At 47.7% G+C, this 19,566-nt stretch overlaps 1 protein-coding gene across 2 annotated transcripts in view; it reads left to right on the top strand.

The window, feature by feature from the left end:
* Positions 1–19,566, top strand: part of CIDEA (cell death inducing DFFA like effector a) — a 231,761-nt gene that overhangs the window by 11,844 nt on the left and 200,351 nt on the right. For both annotated transcript variants that reach the window (XM_086965252.1, XM_086965253.1), the window contains exon 2: positions 17,992–18,139. In XM_086965252.1, the coding sequence (XP_086821378.1) occupies positions 17,992–18,139 (148 nt within the window). The remainder of the gene's footprint in view (positions 1–17,991; positions 18,140–19,566) is intronic.

Raw genomic sequence — 19,566 nt, 5'->3', positions numbered from 1 at the left:
CGAATTTGTCCTTGGAGGTGCGTGCCCGCGTGGCTCATGTTACACAGTTTCGCCAGCTCTGTTCTGTTTTTATTCGAAGCGTCCTTGACAAATCCCTCGTTCTCTTTTTAAAAAGGGCAGAACCCGTGCCAATGCGCCTGCTTTGCACATTTATAATAAGAATCAACATCTGACGCGAACTGGATTTTTCAATTTTTGGATGCATTTAGGGCTTTTTATCCCACTCACTTTAAAAATAAATCTCGTATAACCGTGCATTTCAATTAATTGTAAATAAAATAATACAAGCGGCTCCAGTTGGGAGAGCGGTGCTAAGAAGACCTCTTATAAAAGACCTTTTCTTGGCTGCATCTTTTTTTTTTTGTAGCGAAAATCTTCAAATCGTCTGGTGATTGTTTTTGCTAAAAACAAAATCATTACTGCGGCACGGAAACTGTGCCAGGGTGGAATTGGCCGCCTTCAGCTCTCAGTGCCCAGGCACATGCGGTCAGGGGCCCTTGCCACCCAACATGGCGAGGCTGGCAGCGACGCAGGGGTTAATAAAAATGGCCCTTGTGTGTCCTGCCCTTTTCAAGAAAGCACAATTTGTCTCCATTGTTTTAAAATCCGATGTACTTCCGAGCTCCATTGAGTGAGTAACTGCGACAGTGCAGCCATCTGCTTAGCGTACACTTTAATTATATTAATACAGTAACTTTTACTTAATTAAAGTACATTATTGGCTAAATACGCTCCCGATGTTATTTCAGAAAGCAATACAAATACGACGGGAAGCGGGAAGGATTGAGAGATGAGTTCCGCTGCGGCTTCTGTTTTGTTCACCTTAAAATGCTGCATGTTAAACAGCCAGATTGGTTGAGCGCCCGTCTCCAAGCTGTCTGAGTGAATTATTGACAGCCAGGCGCTGAATACAAGCCCGGAGCGCGATTTCACTCGCTGCCAGGGGCGCTTTTCCCTTTACCTCCACTTCAGGCAGCTTTTTGACCTTCCTTGCACGCCTGTGCGCGTGCTAGTTGACGACATACAGAAGTAAAGGAAAAAGATGTGGCCTAACGGCTCGAGCGGCCGACCTTGATCTTGGGGGAGCGGGTTCGAGTCTCGACGAGGGAGTCAACAACCTGTGATTCTGGGCAAATGTTTATTTATTCATGCAAACTTTTCTTACCTTTTTGTTTTAGCGTTGTACTAAAGCTCTGACAACCGGCATGAAAGTGCGCAATTAAATGCCAGCTACGAGCTTTGTTTTCACCTTACAGCTCGCTGTACATCTATTTATCCTTTCTGGTAAAAGCTGCCACTATTTCAATCTGTTGCCAGTATGAAATGTCCCTCGCGCTTTAATCCTTGCGCCATGTTTACTTTTAAAATTGAAGGCTCGTGCTCTCCTTCACGCTTCACTACAAACATGTTGCATTACAAATGCTATAGGTGTCACATTTGCGAATGTTATAACTATTGGCATTGTAAATGACAAAGCTATTAATTTAGCTATTTTCAAAACCAACACATAAATAAAAAAAATTGTCATTTACAAGACCAATAGCTCAAACTTTCCTAATGCGAGACCTATTGCATTGCAAATGCTTGTTTCTATAGCTCATACTCACCATTACATATGAGACTTATAAAACAGTAAATGCATCAAACCAAAAACAGTTACTGGTCCAAAAATACTGCTCCCCATAATTGGGGTGTTCTGAGCCCCTTGCACTCCCGGACTGTCATGCAACTACACCTGCTGCACCAATAATAACTGTAGTCCTGAGTAGCAGGCTGTCTGCTTTGCCTCGGTCATCCCAACATAAGCTCTCATGCCCCTTTTTAGGTTTTGACTAGCAAATGCATGCGTACGAAGTACGCATGTGCTAGGAAAAATCCTAATGAGTATGGTATGGGGGCTGGGAATCCGCCCCCGTCTTTCATTGGCTAGCTCCATAAATGGAGGCTAGCCATTGGAAGACACGTTTGTCTGTCAATGCAGGACCAGATTCGGGGGCGTTCCCGAGAATTTTTGGCTTTTGGCGACGTCAGCTGAAAGCCTGTTCTCGGGAACGCCCCCGAATCTGGTCCGGCATTGGAAACACCGGAAGAGGATGTCCGGCCCGCCGCCTGGTTGTGGGCGGGACCGGGAGGACGTGGTTTCTTCTTCCCCCTTCCTTGGGGAAGCCAATGCCTGCCTTGCCGGTCTCCCGTGTTGTGAGGGAGACCGGAGAAGCCGGCCCGAAGGAAGCAGCTGTGTGCCTCCAGCCATGGCCGCGCTGGGATTGGCCCAGCCGGCCGAGCCTCCGCCACGTCATTCTGAGGAGGAGTGGAGAGCCTTGTACTTGCTTTCCACTCTTGGCGGGTATGTGCTGACCTCGGTGCTGCTGCTGAAGTGCCCGGGGCTCCTGCACCGGAGAAAGAAGCAGAGCTTCTGCTGCAGACACATCTCACACTGCGGAGGTGAGTGTCAAGGGTCGGAGGAGGGAGGAAACCGGTACCGAGGAAAGGTGAGGGTAGGACCGCCCTGTGCCTCGAACCTGAGCGCAGCGAACTTGAATTAAATATAAAGCTGTGCTGAGCGGGTTTGTTGGAGTCGGAGAAAGCCTCGCTGGCCCCGGTCACAGTTCCACCCCCAGCGCCTCCTTCAGCCTTTAGCATCACAAAGCGGCTGAGCCTGTTCGGGCCGGGGCCGCCTCCAGGCGCGCGGGCCAATCACAGGCCAGGCTCGCGGGCTCCTCTCACTCAGGGCTTTGGTCGCTGATTATCCCAGAAATCAGGTGCATTGGATTGCCGCTGCTTGTTGATTGGGCGCCGGGAGTGAAGGAAAGAAAACACTCTCCGCCAGCTGACGAAGCGAGGAGCGTCTGAGAGGATCCACCGGCGAAACTCCGACCAAAGTTGCTTTTCTTTTTATCCCGTTCCCGACCCCCCCCTCCCGCTCTCCGTGTGCCCGTTCCCGCCCCGTTCCCGCCCCCCGCTCTCCGTGTGCCCGTTCCCGCACCACTTATAAATGCTTGTTTTGAACCTGAACTTCACAATTCGAGTTCCCAGTCATATTTACTGACTTATAATGGAGTTGGGAACAACAGTGGGATTGAAGGCCTGCTCATGGGAATTACACCAAACAAGCATGTGTGAGCTGTAACAAGAGAAAGGAACCTGTGCGCTCGAACCTAGAGGATAGTGTTTTGTAATTAACTTGATTATGCGACATGCAAGCACTAAACAGAAATCTGACGCAACGTACAAGCTTCAGACATTGCTCTGCTCTTTTACACAATACCTTACTGTTTTCCTTGCAAACCTACCCCGAAGTTTTTGAATAGATAACTTGCCACGGAGGGAACTCTATTTTTTCGCTTTCCTTTTAACCAGTATGGTCGGGTCAGTGAGACGTGTATTCACAGGTCGATTTCTAACGTGTGCAGCTCATTTGGCAGCAAAACTGTATGACAAAGAAAAAAGCCAATAGGTCATAGACCTCATTAGAAAACGGATGTTTGGCCGTGGCTCCTCTCTGCGCTGGCCTTTTTAGGCGATTTGCATACTGCCGTTTGTAAAAGCAAAAGAATTGAGTTTCACTGTTGCTGGCTTCGTGCCACCCCAAATGTAAACAAATGGATTCTGTCTTTAAAGAATATTGATCGCGCTCCGATTAATGAGCACCACCAGCATTCCAATTGTTCTGCCATCACCGCATGAAACGTGTCCTAGGCTGGCCCCGCATACTCTAAACATTACACAGTTAGTGCAGTTTAGGTGTTTTGTATAGCTACGCGTGCGTACAGATAGATGAATAGATGAGCTTTTAGGCAAACACGTGGAATACGTTCACTGGGTTTGTACTTTGCTTTACAAGTCTTCTGTGCTGCAGAAGGCTTCTGCATCATGCAAAGGGAAGCAGCTTTTAAAAACTGTCAGAATAACACTGCGTCACTCTTAAATCATATTTGGTTGCAGAATTTTTTGCTTAAAGAGAATGCAGTGTGTTAAGAGAAATATAAATCTGCATTTTAGTGACTTTTTACTGTGCATTTATTTATGTGTAATTGACGCATTTGTACACGTGACACGAACACTTTGTTTTTCTCGGTAACACTTGGAGGAAATGTTACCAAACAAACAAAACGCACCCCGCATAAAGCTAAGTACTTTCTCCGGGGTAGACCTTTAATTCATTTTTTATGTTACTTTTTCAAATGTAAAGATTCATTAGGGGAGATTGAATTAGAAATAATACTTTTTGTATTTCTGTATTATGCGGCCATGACCCTTTCGGTGGTTGTCAGAGGTTCTGGTGCCAACCTTCCGTTTTTAGGTCAGGCGGGTTCCAGTCTGGTTTCCCATCGGCATTTTGGAGGCCCATTGTTTGGGATTGTTTTTACCTCAGTCCCCAACCAAATTATATAAAAGTTCACTTTGAATTCTCAGAGTGTAAACATACACATACTATAGTAATTTGTGCCTCTCAGCCTCTTCGCTTAACGGAGTTTTTCTTTCGGATCAGTGAGATGTTTAAAAGCGCAATGAGAAATCTTGGTAGATTGTGATCACCTTGTACATGTCCACTCTTCTTAATATCAACAGAGTGAGCTGTGGGTGTGTGTGTGGGGGGGGCTCTGTGTGGAGGGGCTCTGTGTGGGGGGGCTCGGTGTGGGTGTGTGTGGCATTTGCGAGAGATTAAGCTATTGGCATTGTAAATGACAATGCCATTTGTTTATCGGGAATCAAAAAGAAAACATAAATAAAAAAATTGTCATTTACAATGCCAATAGCTCTAACTTTTCCAAAGGCAAAACCGTTGCATTGTAAATGCTTGTTTAAAAGTGAGACAGTCATACGTGTGATGCAACGTGCCCCTCAGACCCCTGGGCACTAGTGCTGCCACATCTACTTCACTAATGAGCTATTGCCTTGCATAGAGGGCAGTCTCTTCCGCCCTTTGTTAAAAAACATAGAGTCGGGGGCGTGGCCAAGATGGCGTCGGAGTAAGATGTGCTTTTGAGTCGCTCCGGCGCCCGACCTGCTAAGCATTGTACAGCATCGCCTACGGGGCCGCAATCCGCTCTGAAACGACCGCAGAAGCCAGCGGCACGGAGCGGGGTGGTCCGGTGCTCTCGGCGTATCCTGGAGTGGTCGTGCGACGCCGTCGGGGGCCCTTCAACGTTGGGCCTGCTGAGCACCGGCCTTGCGTGAGAACGAGGCCGCCGTGGGGCGCAGTGGCTCGGCATCGGCTGGGCGTGGCTTAGCGGAGCGACGGACGTCTTCTACCTTCCCCGGCCATCAGACTCCCGCCCCTACAGCGAGACGTTGGTTTGATGGTGCACCCCTTGCTTTGAACGGCTAGAAGGCTCGACAACCGGCTGACCACGTGGAACCTGGACTGTGGAGCTCTAGCGGAATCGAGCGACCTGGACGTGGCTGTCCCTGCCCGACGCACCAGCGCCCTCGACGACCTCGGCTGACCGGAGGGTCTTCCCCGTCTTTGTGAACACGGACTGCTTGGGGGGGCCCCGTACCCGGCATTGCCTGCGGCTTGGGGTTGTTGGCTGGTGCGGAGCGCCCGGGATTGGACATTGGCTGCCTCGGAACCCTGCTCTGCCACGCGGTTCATTTCTCCGGCCCGCACGATCCAGAGGCGGAGGACTCAGTTGTGCGTTGTATCGAGTGGTTGACCACGAGCCCGGCTCCGTGGGACGGGGACCCCGGCTCTGCTGCCATACCTCGGAGTCCTAGACGGGAGGCCTCGCGCCGCCATTTTCTCGGGCGGCTACTACGTGTGACGCAGGTGCTCTTGCACGGCCTACATCTTGGACGGCTTTACCTCCGAGGCTCCGCCACGATGTCGAACTTGCCGCGCAAGGGGAGGACAGTGAAGGAGGGAGCCTCTAAAGCATCACAACCACCAAACTCCCCCGGAGCGAGCGGCTCGGCTAGGCAATCAGACGAGGAGGCGCCAGCCACCAAGGCCTTCATGTCGGAACTCTTTGCCTCGATCAAGGAGGACATCTCTGAGCTTCGTGCTCAACTAGCGTCGGACCTACGTGAGGTCCGGAGAGACGTGGATGGGATCGGGGAGCGGGTGGCCGTATTAGAAGATCATGATTTGAGTATGGCGAATGACGTCCACCAGTTGCAACAGGATGTTCTCCGCCTTACGGACCAGAACTTGAACCTGCAAGCATACGCCGAGGACCTGGAAAACCGCTCCAGGAGAAATAACATCCGTATCAGAGCGGTCCCCTGGGACGGAGAGGCTGGTGACTTGAAGGGATATGTACAGGCCCTCTTCCTCCAGGTGCTAGACGAGGAGGACGTTCAGGAGATTAAATTGGACAGAGTGCACAGAGTTGGCCTCCCCAGGCGAGGAGGCCCCCCTCCAGACATCCTTGCCTGTGTTCATGATTTTCAGACTAAAGAACGCATCCTCCGGAAAGCCAGGGCCCTCTCCGCCTTGACCTTTCGAGACCATCGACCGCAGCTGTTCCAGGATTTGGCAGCGTCCACGCTGCAGAAACGGAGAGAATTCCTGCCGGTGACTGCCTATCTGAGGGAGCAGGGCATCTCCTACTCCTGGGGTCACCCCTTTCGGATCATATTCCGATGGCAGAACAGGTTGGTGCAGATCCGCTTCCTGAGGGCCGCGAGGGAGCTATTAGGGTTGGAGGAGGACCCACCATCGCAAGCGGCGCAGTCCTCGCCTTCGCGGCGCCGACGTCGCTCTTCATCTTGGCACCGGGTTGGGGCGTCCCCGGAGCGGCTGCGACCGGACCACTCTATCAGCCTGCAGGAGAGGGGATCGACGGTGGCGTCGATGGCCTCGGCCACCCTTGCGGATTCTCAGCAGTCCTCTGGAGCGGCATGACCCCTATCTTCTTTGATGGTTGGGCGCCGGGGCGCCTCTGTTCCTACGGCCCTGGGGTATTATGGTACTTTTGGAGAAGACACCCCGGGCCTTGGCCCTGGGGGCCCCTGATCTGGTGCCCCCACCCTGATACCAGTCTGATGTGGACCGTGTGACCTGTGGCCCATTGGAACTGCCGAACGTACATTTCAGGTTACGGGCCTTGTGCTCTGTTTCTTTGGTTTTTGGGTTGTTGCTGGGGGGTGGGTCAGTTGGTGCTCTGAGTGTAGTAGTACTGGCAGAGCAGTTCAGTTTGGGGGTAGGGATGGGGGGGTTGTGGTGGCGACCGTATGTGCTGGCTGTATGGTGGTGGTGACTTCCAACGGTATTCACTCCTGCGTTTCGTATTTTGCTCTGTGATGTGGCTCTTGCACTTCCTGGAAAAGTAGCCGTCCTGAGAGGCCTGGGGAGTAGGCATGCGGCCCCCTTGGTGTGGTTGTGGCTGGGATCTTTCTCTTGGGCCCCTTGATTGAATTTCTTCGATGGGCTTGGGTTCCGGTGTGTGTCGGGCTTCTGAACGGGATGCGTGGCTGTCTGGGCGTATGCATGGCGTGGAGTTTTAGTTTCCCATTATGCCTATTAGCATAGGAACTTGGAATGTAAAAGGTCTCAACTCCCCACAGAAGCGGCAGAAACTCTGGAAATACATTTTGGACCATCACTTAGATGTGGTCGCTCTTCAGGAAACCCACCTGGCTAGGAGGGACGAGCTGAGGCTCCGTCATAGGCAGTTCCCTCTTATCTACAGGGCGTCCGCGACCACGAAGCATAGGGGAGTGGCCCTTCTCTTCCGGGCTTCCCTACATTTTCAGCCCCTGGGAGTGAGTGTTGACAAGGAGGGCCGCTGGCTACTGGTGAAGGGGATGTTGCACGGCCGCCTATGTACTTTTGCTGTAGTGTATGCTCCGAATATGGGTCAGAATGGATTTCTGCAGGGTTTGCTGGATAAGATGGGGGACTTTGTGGAGGGGCACTTGATCTTGCTGGCTGACTTTAACATGGTGTGGGACAGAGATTTGGATAGTTCTGGGGCGCGCAGAGCGGACACTGGCGTCTTCTCAGAGGAAACTAAGCGTCAGTTAAGTGATATGGGGCTAGTAGACAGTTGGCGCTTTGTCCATACACAAGCTAGGGACTACACCTTCTTTTCTAACGTTCATCGCTCGTACTCCCGCATTGACTATGTCTTGGTTGGCCATGCTCTTCGGGGGGATATACAACTGTCGGATATCTTTCCACTCTCGTTATCGGATCATAGCCTGGTGGTTCTGGGACTACATTGGGCCGCCGGGGGGGACGGTTGGCGTAAATGGTACTTTCCAGCAGCTCTGGTGAGGGATGAGATGTCCTGTAAGGCCTTACGCAAGGCTATTGGTGATTTCTTTCTCCTCAATCCTCCTTCTGACACATCGGTATAGAACACGTGGGACGCGTGCAAGGCCTCTTTAAGGGGCACGTGCCTCGCTCTCAACGCAAACCTGAACAAATTGAGGCGCGAGGAGAGGGAGGCTCTTGAATCGGAACTTGCCGCCTTAGAACAGGCCCACAAGGCGAACTCCACCAGGGTGACTCTACGCCCCCTGACGGCGGTGCGAGGGAAGCTGAGGGCCCATTATAACAACAGGGCCGGATTTACTCTCCTGCGCCTTCGGCGTACCTCCTACTCCCAAGGCAACAAGATTGGGCGCCATCTTGCTCGGCAACTTCGTGACAAACGCGAACAGGATTATATAGGAGGAGTACGTGACCTCGCGGGCTCTGTTCAGCACAGAGACGCGGACAAGGAGGCCATATTTGGTCGCTTCTATGCAGCGCTCTACTCGAGCGACGCTCTCGACCCGGAGGCTCAATCCAAATTTCTGGAGGGTCTGCCTCTCCCGAAAGTCTCTAAAGAATGGAATGCCTTGCTGTCCTCCCCCATCACCCGGGAGGAGGTCCTAGATGCCATCAAGGCCCTGAAGCTGCATAAGGCCCCTGGGCCTGACGGCTACACGGCCCTCTTCTACAAAACGTTCGCCTCTGACATTTGCGATTACTTAGTCTCCCTCTTCAATGCAATGGCGACTGATGGTAGGACCACGGACTCCATGGCCGAAGCGTTGATTACTATTATCCCCAAGCCGGGGAAGGACCCTACTTCCTGTACATCTTACCGCCCGATAGCGCTCCTCAATCTGGACGCTAAACTGTACTCCTCCATATTGGCGGGCAGACTGCGAGACCTGATGCCTGCCTTGATCCATCCTGATCAATCTGGTTTCATCAAGGGTAGGCAGACTCATGATAATCTGCGCCGCGTCGTCCACCTCATTGAAAAAGCGGAACGGTTCCGCATACCTGCGGTGCTGGTAGGACTTGACTCGGAGAAGGCCTTCGATCGCGTCGACTGGGGGTTTTTGCACCAGACGCCGGTGGCCTTCGGGTTCTCACCTCATTTCATACGGATGATTGAGGCCAACTACAGTAGCCCTACCTCTCGAGTGTTGGTCAATGGCCATAGGTCCGGGAGCTTTTGCCATTCCCGAGGGACGCGCCAGGGATGTCCCCTCTCGCCCCTCCTCTTCGCCCTCAGCATAGAACCATTGGCGTTGGCGATGCGGGAGGATGAGCGGATTCTAGGGCTTCCCTTTACGGGCGAGCAGCATAAGATCTCGCTCTTTGCTGACGACGTCCTGTTGTCCATTCGTGACCCAGCGCTGTCGCTACCCCATGTCCACTCGGTACTCTCCACCTACGAGGAGGTGGCGGGTTTTAAGGTTAACTTTGACAAGTCCTACAACTTAAATCTGACCCTGTCACCAGGGGAGGTGCAACAGACCCGGCTGCTTACTCCACTTGCGTGGGCGTCGTCGTCCTTGCTTTACCTGGGGGTATGCCTGACTTCCACCGTAGGTGCCCTATTTCAAGCTAACTTCCCCCCGATGTTGACCTCGATCCGGGCTGAACTGGAACGGTGGAAGCCCAAATTCATCTCATGGCTGGGCAGGATTCATGCGCTTAAGATGGTTCTTCTTCCTAAGCTCTTGTACCTTTTTCAAGCTTTGCCTATCCCGATAGGGCTGGACTACTTTCGCCGATTGAAGACTGTGATGCTAAAATATGTCTGGCAAGGAGGCCGAGCGCGGCTTCCGTTTGCGGTTCTTCGGCGCCCGCGCTTAGAGGGGGGAGTGGGCTTTCCGGACATGCATTTGTATTACAAGGCTGCCCAATCGAGAGTCCTTGTGGAGTGGTCCCAACAGCTTTGGGAGAAGCATTGGCTCCACATGGATCGGAGTGTTGCGGGCCGCTCCATCTGGGATCTGGCCTGGAAGCCTAAGATGGACCGGCCCAGAAACGCGTACATTAGCACCCCCACGAGCACGGTGCTGAAGGTCTGGGACACGGTGAGTGGCGATGACCGATGGACCACATTCCCATCCCCATTCACCCCGATTCATTTCAATCCGGCCTTTCCCCCGGCTCTGACGGAGGGTCCCTTTGAGGCTTGGAGGGAGGGTGGCTGCAGAGCTCTCACCCACCTGTTCTATGGCACCGAACCCCTCACTTTCCACAACTGTATGAGGGACTATGGAGTTCTGCCAACGGAGCGATTTAGACATCTCCAGCTCCTGCACTGGGCGACGTCGCCTGCAGTAGTGGACGCCGCTACCAGACCCTTGACGAAATTTGAATCCTTTCTCCTTCGCACCTCCACCATGAAAGGAGCCATCTCTTTTCTATATAGGTTGCTATTAGATACTACTATGTCTCCGCGGCCGCGATATCAGGATCACTGGGAATCCACGTTAGGGAGGGACATTTCTGACAGCGAGTGGCAGGGCTTATGGCGGGACGTAACAGCACATAACCACTCTTCTGACCTCAGGGAGGCCCATATGAAACTCATCTTTGATTGGTACTTATACCCGTCTAAATTACGCCGCATATTTCCAACAGCTTCAGATAGGTGTTGGCGAGGCTGTGGGATGTTAGGGGACTTTAGCCATATATGGTGGGAATGCCCCACCATTAGGCCTTTTTGGGCCGAGATCCTCTCCCACATAAAGGATATTCTGGGTTACCCACTCCCTGACTCCATGGCCTTCGTCCTATTAGGCCTTAGGGACCCATTGCTCGAGCATCAGACTAGGGCGGATAAGCGTGTTATGTGGTTGTGTTTGGGTGCAGCTAAGATGACTTTGGCAGCGGCTTGGAAGACCCCATCTGCCCCTGCTGTTTCCTTGTGGCATGCCCGGTTGTGGTGTTTGTTGAGCATGGAACGTCTCTCTGACATCTTCCTGGGGAATTTTAAGAACTTTATGTGCAACTGGGGCCCGCTTGTGAGATTTCTGTCCCGAGGTTTGCCTTCAGCAGTCTGCCCATCAGCGCTGCGGGCCCTTCATCTTTTCCAACTTTGATTACGGGAGTGACTGTGTAATGGATTGTGTGCTTGAGGGTTGCCACCACTGGGAGAGGGTAGGTGTTGGGGAGGGACGGGGGGGGGGGGTAGTTGGGGAAGTTATTTCCTGTTTATTTTTCTCCTGTTGCGACTTGCTTGGCTTTTGGGATGGACATTAGGTCTCGGATGGAGCTTGGGCTGCTTCTCCTGACCGAGGACGCTGCACCAGCTGTGGAAGTACCAGGCATGAATTGGACGCTGTGATAGGCGGGCCTTCCTGCCCTCGCCTCCGTTGCTTTGCCTGGCTACTGCCATCTTGTTGTGGATTCTGGAGCTCTACTACCCTTCACTTGCGAACATTTTACCTCCCCGTTTTTTGCTCCCCCTGTGTGGGGATTTGTGGCGATCTGTCGCCTGTTCTTCTTTTCTTTCTCTTCTTGATCCCCTTGCTCTATTCCCTCCCCCTTTTCTGTTTCACCTTGCATATTACAAAATAAAAATTTTACAAAAAAAAAAAACATAGAGTCCTATCTTGCCACATCCCCCTCCCTGCAATCTTTTGGAGGCCAAATGAAGGTGTCTCCTCTGCTTTAATTTTCCCCTCCCATGGGCCATTGCCCTGAGGTCCAAATCAACACTGGCACAACAAGTGAGTAGTGGGCCCAAACAAAGCAAGAAAGAATAGTAAAACAGACATAAATGGGATTTCGTTGGCTCCTTATACCGCTGGGCCCTAGTGCCACTGTATTTACGGCACAGTACTTTCTGCCCCTTTGTTAAAAAGCAGCAATGGTGACCTGGCCAAGTATGCTAGCAAGGAAAATGGGCTCAACTCCACTGTTTAATTTTAAGACTGATAAAATTGAGCAGCATTGGGCACTTACACACCTGGCAGCAGTACCTACTGCACAAATGGCTAGCTATTTTATTTTAAATTACAAAAAAGACCCCTTATATCTTTACCTTCTTTGGGGTATCTCTGAGAAAGCGGTCTAAGGGCATTAGTAAATTAAAAAAATGAGCACCCACACTGTGCTTCCTCTTTTGGACCATTCTTCTGATAATATACATGAATCCTGCTCCTTGCCCCCTTCTCCTGGCCCATTACTCTGAGGCTGAATCGTTCAGAGGATCAGGGCATTGCATCTGAATGCAACTCTGCTGGTATCCTCTTTGCCACCTCCTGGACACACTTTTTACAAACAAAACCTGCCCCTAAATGGTTAAAGCTGACTTTAAGGTGCCTCTACCTCAAAGTATATGGTGGGGTGGTAGTACGGAGAGTTAAAGAAGCCTTCTCACCAGCGGTTAATCAATGGAGTCACTTAAAGCCAGGGCCACTGAAATTATGAGAGTCTACTGTGGCAGCACTTTCCGTATATATTTATGGGGTTATCACATTTACCACATAACCCATAATCTGCAGATTTTAACAAAAAACATTTGATTCTACCTTAAACGAATGCAAAGTTACTGAAACATGGCAACATGTTCAGGAGCAAGGGAAGGCTGTTCGCAGAGGTTGACTGCTAATCTCGAAGCTGCTTATTGCTGTATTTGGGTGTTAAAATGGAACTAATGAGGTAAAATATTTCCCCAGGTAGTGTTACCATGAGTAAAAATGACAAAATAATGAAGTGATACTTACTACAAAATGTGGCGTATTATGCCGCCTAATTTAAATTTTCTTGCTACATAATTTAGTTAACCCTGCTGCATAATTTAGTCCTCTTCTGATGCATAATTCCAGTGGCTCAGTTTAAAGCTTTATGGTGCCAAAGATTTATTTTTTTGAGATGTAATGTAGGGGTGTGATCATCTGAATTCTGCTATAATAGAGACACTTATACAAATGTTTGCATTAGGTAGAGTCTGACTATTTCCCAATATGCCAGCTAGGGTTCAATTATGTGTCGCTTAGGTTTCACACACACAGTTTTGGCATTTGCCAACTAAGGTCTCATAAGTTAATAGTACATTTATCACTGGTTAATTTATCTTGCATTTCTTTTCAAATTAAGCTGTTTTCACATTACTTAATATGCAGTTTCCTGAGGGCGAAAAAACAAAATACTATTTTTTTCTTTTCTTTTCCAGCCCTAAATGCACTTCAGGGCTACATGTAAATGAAGATAGGCTGGATAAGGCTACGCTTCCAGGCAATCTTCATTTTCAAGTACTTGCAGAGACATTTGCGCACCCCTGGGAAACCATCAGCGGTCCCCCATGGGGTGCGCCCCACAGTTTGAAGACCCTTGCTCTAGCTTGTCTATATGGCTCTAATAGTAGAGGTGGTTCAAAGGTTGCTCTCTCCTTCTGGCCCTACCATATAAACTTCCACCTCCAAACACCTTCCTCATGGAAATATGAGCCGTATCCAAGCCAGTAAATGTTTGCACATTTTCCAAGGGTCTTAATGAATCCTTTCCAAAAAGAAGTCAGTTAGCCTCCTCAGTAGGCTCTTTCCTTGCCAAGTGTCCCAACTTTAGACTTATATGCAATAATACCACCTTTCATCTTTCGGCAATGATTCACATTTCCCTAAAAACATATTGCTCTCTTACTCCATCCACGTATTAAGTATTAAGTTTATATCGCAGCTATTTCCTTTTACATAAGCCTCTTCCACCATATCAAAAATTCTTGCTAGAGGGCCCCAACACATCAAGCAACTTATCTTCATACTGTTTAAGGGACCTTTTTAAGCCCTTTCTTGGATCTCTGCCCAACTTGAATAAATTAGAGATCAAATCTGGATCCAATTTTTGAGTCATAGTCTCCTTAACATCAATTACTGCGCAAGAATTCAGGAACGGTCGAGTGGTCCAGATGATGAGGTGGATACCAGGATCAACACTGGACTTGTGTGACTCACATTTTATTGTAACTAAGTGTGAGACCTTATTGGGTAATGGAGACGTTTTTTGTGAATAGCACTCAGTGAACATTGCAGGAGGGGCATTGTATTAAACACCGTTAAGTCTGTATGTTTACTTGTAAACAAATAATGTCTCTGCATAATATGTTGGGCATCGCTGGGTCCGCTACTCTGTTGATCTAGGCAATCATTCTGTCTCATGTAATGTCGTACATATGGCAACTATACACACAATTGCTTTTGCTATTTCCTTTGATTTGTACTGTATTAATCTTGAAAATCAATAACAAAATAATTAAAAAATAATACTAATTACTGTGCAAGAACATCCTGTTCTCATGATATCTCCCCCTTCCCAACGATCTTCAGAACTAATATTTAATATACCCTGCACTGTCGTCCATTGGCCACCATTCAGAACTGCGTGGCTGTCTTAATTTCTAAGGGAATAAACACTGCTTGATCCAGTGGATCCCTTATCTCCCTTTTAATATTAATCTTAGTACTCTCTTTACTCGTAAACTCGTAACCATCATCATATCCCAAATTTAGGATATACTCCTCTAGATCTGCATCCAAATGTAGCTGATTCCAACCTAGGTTGAAAATCCTTCTCCTTTGCAGGATCTCCTGCCTTCCTTGTGTGCTGCGTTGGACATCACTAATACGCAAGGCACTTGAGACTCCTCCTCTCTCTTCTGAATCACTGGAAACCCCAGTTTATTTGCTGTGCTTCCTTTCCTTCAAGCACTTCCCTCCAGGTCCTCTATTAGACCTCACCTCATCGTCCAATAAGAAACAAAACTCCTAAACTTCTATCGATTTTTCTTTCCGCCTACCCTGCTTTAAAAGTTATTTTAATGTTTCTTGAACAGTGTCCCCAATCTCCTTACTTATCACCCTCCTTATAGCCTCCTCCAGCTCTTCTATGTAAATACATGAATTCGTTCAGACATTACCACCTTTTTAATGTAGTCCTCAAATTTCGCAAACTAGAACGATAACCATGACAACTGTAACTCTTTTTTTTAAAATCAAAATCCAATCAAGTTTCATATTTAGATACTCCTTGTATAATAATGTTTTTACCTGTTTTCCAACCGCTTGTTAAGAGTTGTGCACTGCTAAGCAATGCACTTCAGAACACCAGCACACTAATCATATACTGTTTACAGACACTCAGCATCCTATGGCAAATGTCTCAATGTTGCCAAATATGAGCGATTTCTTTCAGAAAATACGTGTATTGCTACGAGCATCATCATATTTTGAAAAAGAAGATAGCCGCCTCTAAACTATTCCCCTCACGCTCTGTCTGCCTGCATGTGCACCCCAGCATGTGCTCGACAGGATGCAAGCCAAATGATGGTCATCGGGCAGTTAGATCATAATTTTTCAGCATTTCTGCTGTTTGGCCTTTAAATAATGAACTCCATATAAACTCACGCTTTACCTGTTAAACAATATTATTCATAAATCAAAAAGTTTACCTCTTATACATCCTTTCTATCTTATATATGTTCCCTCACATAACTACCTGAACACTGGGGTACATGTCATGCAAACACGATCTCCTCATTCCAACAAGCTACATCATTTCCCATAAAGCCAAATATAAACATAATTTCAATACCTATCTGCTCAGAAGCGGCAAACAAAAGAGGACGCAAATGGAGTTCAAAGGGCTTATATGGACTATTGGGGGTTCCATTTGATTGGGTTCTATTTCTGAGCCCCACCCTGTTTAATGTGTACGTGGTCCCGTGGGCAAGACTCATCAGATCATGCGGTTTTGAAACCATATCTTATGCCGATGCACTCAATTGGTCATCACAATGGACCGTGACCCGACACTGACCAAAGCTAAATTTAAGAAATGTCTATTGAGAATATCTACATGGATGACTAACAACTTTTTACAGTTGAACATGAGTAGAATGGAGATCCTCCTGTTCGGGAAAGCACATTCAGCCTGGTCAGCCGACTGGTGGCCATCGGAGCTGGGCCCTCTACCTAGTCTTAAAAAGTATGTAAAGAACCTACGAGTTCTTATTGACGAAATCTTTCTGTCAGTGACCACGTCAAAACCGTCTCTGGAACCTGTTTTGGCCTCATGAAGATTAGTATGCTCACAATATGGGAAGAGTTCTCCAGGTCTTAGCTCTTCAGTGCTGTTTTGGAATATCTTTCCGCTGTCAATGGTGGGAACAATTTCAGTGACACAGATGGCTTGTACCACTAACAAAACACATTATGCATCCAAAGTTCGATCTAAAAGTAGTTAGACAACCTTTGAATTTAAACACTGTGGAGGGGGATGTAAAGCAGAGTTCTGCTACCCTGACACCCCCCAGCCCTAAAAACTACCCTGCCCCCCTAAGCCCTAAACAGTATTACGATCCCCGCCCTGAGCCCTAAAAATCTTCCCAAGCCCCCGCCTTGACATCTAAAACTACCCCCTCCCTCCTAAAAAAAAAAAAAAAAAAAAAAAACTACTCGACCCCACCACCTTTCCCCCTCCACCCCTCCAAAACTATACAAACTAACCCCCTCCAAAACCCAGCCTCTGTCCCATTTACCTCCTAGTGTTGGGTCCTCTCCCGATCCTTCCTACTTTTGCCAGCTGGATGGGGCACTGTCTTAACCACGCATATGTGTGGTTAAGGCAAGCGGTAGCGCTTGCGAAGTTGGAGCATGTGTGGCTGAGGCCACAGTTTTCTGACTGTATCTCTTGTGGATCATGTCTAGACTTATGGATGTGAGAATTCCTCCTACATTTGCACTACTGGGGATGGTTCTGGCAAAGAAGCGATAGCAGTTTGCTTTGTTTGTCCTGTGGGCCCTACAATAGTCTATTGGTAGAGGGACATACTGTAGTGGTCACTAACCGAGGAACTTGGAATGCAAGAATTTATGATAGACGTTAAGGTACCAGAAGGCATGGTTTCATGCCATGGCATATTTCAAATACATATTTTTTCATTACATTTGAAATATGCCCAAGTAAAGTATGGATTTAATAGCAGTTTTTACTAGAAAGAGGAGCTTTTTACATACATATTTTACTCTTGGTAAATTTACTGGACAGTCTCATTAAAACAACCAATTTCATTATTGGTATATCTTCTGTGAGTAACACTAGCCATCCTCCTCTCTCTGTATATAGTCCCCATAGTGTGAAGCTACAGTGTTGCTTTTCCCTTTTTAGGTGCTTAATGGATGCACCATTAATAAATGTTATACTTTTTATAATGTTGTAACACGATTGTTTGTATTTCCAGTATATGGCAGGTTTCTCCTACCAATAAATTATGATTTGATAATTATACTGGTGATTAGAGACACAAGAGCATCAGCAGTGGGTACATCATCGATGGCCTAGGGTTTAAAAGGCATCTAGATTTCGGCTTCACTAATTGTAGCTTTGGTTCTTTTTTGTCTACCAGCCGTGAAACTGTGCTATTCGCTCTACATTAAGCACTAAATTACATAGGCGAGTAACTCGCTTTTTTCTTTTGGCTTTGCTGATGTCACATGGCTGATATAACAGTGTACTGACAAACTTGCTGCACGTGGTGTTTTCCTTGGACCTTACCCATACATGGTTATGAAACAATCTATTGGTATCTAAGTACAACTACTTAAACTCAGCCATAGCTATCTCTAGTTCACATATGAGTAGTAGAGAATTCCACCCACCAAACACCTCCTGAGATTCATATCCAGGTTGGGAGTGAGATGCACACACTGTTTAGAACCAGCCATATGCATCCAAAGGGCGCATGTGATTGCAAGTCCTATCATATAGGACATAAAGAAATTGATTCATTGTTTACTTTCTTTTTGTAGATCAGTTGCCTCGGTGGGCTCATTGCTGACCAATCGAGTTTTGTTTCCAGAGCTCCCTTCTCCACAGCGACCGTATCGAGTGTCTAACCGTGATGGCAGCAATCGTAAGGGAATTGTGGCAGGTAGCCTAAAGGAACTCATTAACAAGGTACTGAATAAACGAATGCATCACATTTGTGGTGGTCAAATCAATTTTTTTGCAGATTTACATAGGCCATCCCTGTTCTTTAGAGGGCCAGCCTCATTGTATTAAAGTGCCATTTGTGTCTGTGTCCAAGAGACGGTTGGTAGAGGCAGCTATGTTACAGTGGGCTTAAATTCCAGAAACTCTGGAGGCATATTTAACAAGCATTGGCATAACCAATAGGTCTCGCCTTTGGGGCCTTACAAGTATTTAGCCATGCAGCACGTTATCCTGGGTGCCCCAACATCTACTGTTCTTTGACATGGAAGTTTTTACACTAATAGGCACATTATAGCACTGCATTGAGAAGTATTTATTTAAAGTGTTATTTCTGTAAAACTGTTAGTCTGAACTTGTGATTGATTGATTGATTGAATGATGCTTGTGATTTTTGTAACCTTATTGTAACACCTTCCTTAATGTTTATTAATTGATCCAGTGACAGCTCAAGTTGAAGCATTCAACTCGAAGCCAGACAGTTACTGGTTGGGGAGGGGAGCTGGTGTTCTACTTGTGATAATGCATGACGCATCGTTTTAAGAGAAGAAATCCGCTACCTAGTCCTGATAAATGAAAACCAGGCAGTGACAGGATACACATTAAAAAAACAATAATTCACTGTGAACCTCTGATGTCTAAAATAAATTCTCCTGCAACACAATGCAGAATACTTGATTTGTTCATAAAATGAGATACGTCTGCAGCTACTGTACAAATCCATCTTAAAGAGAAATATTTCACACTGTGCTGGGTTACAGGGTGGGTGTTTTTTCAGCCTCGTTTAATTGATGGTACACCATGCTGCATCTTTTCTCAGCAATTTCTCAAGAAGCATTTTGTGTATCCCTAGTAAGTGATAACGTTTGAGACTGGCCATCAAACTGCAAAATTATTCAGCCTTACAAAATGCCCTATATGTGAAACCCAATTTTAAGTTGTTAAAATGGCTTATAAGGGTAGTATATAAATACAATAATAAAATGCCACGTTCCAAGCGGGACAGGCTATTCGTTATGTGTATATGTAAAGGTGCAGGAAGTTAGCTCATGGTGTGAAAGACTGGAGCCCCTCCCTTCCATTTTCTTTTTTGCAATTTTATATACAGCAAGCTCAAATCAAAGGTATTTGAGCGCTTTACCTGACCTCCAAGGTCAGATTCCTTTTTAGACAGCGAGGTTAATGATGTGCCCAGAATCACAGGATGTTGAGCCAAAGCCAAGCCTCAAACCCAGTATCAAAAGATGTATCTCTGATTATGCACTTGCTCCAAAGCTGCACCGGAGATAATGCGTATTGTTACAGATAGAAGAAGCATTGTGTATAATCTAAAATATATAAGTCTGTAACCGGTGCGGGACTCGCGGGGACAGAAGAGAAGGGCAGCAGTCGGG

This window comes from Lissotriton vulgaris, chromosome 4_1 (genome assembly GCF_964263255.1).
Source record: "Lissotriton vulgaris chromosome 4_1, aLisVul1.2, whole genome shotgun sequence".
NCBI classification, from domain to species: Eukaryota; Metazoa; Chordata; class Amphibia; order Caudata; family Salamandridae; genus Lissotriton; species Lissotriton vulgaris.
Note: the sequence above shows the minus strand (reverse complement) of the source record. Positions and strands in the feature narration are given on the sequence as shown.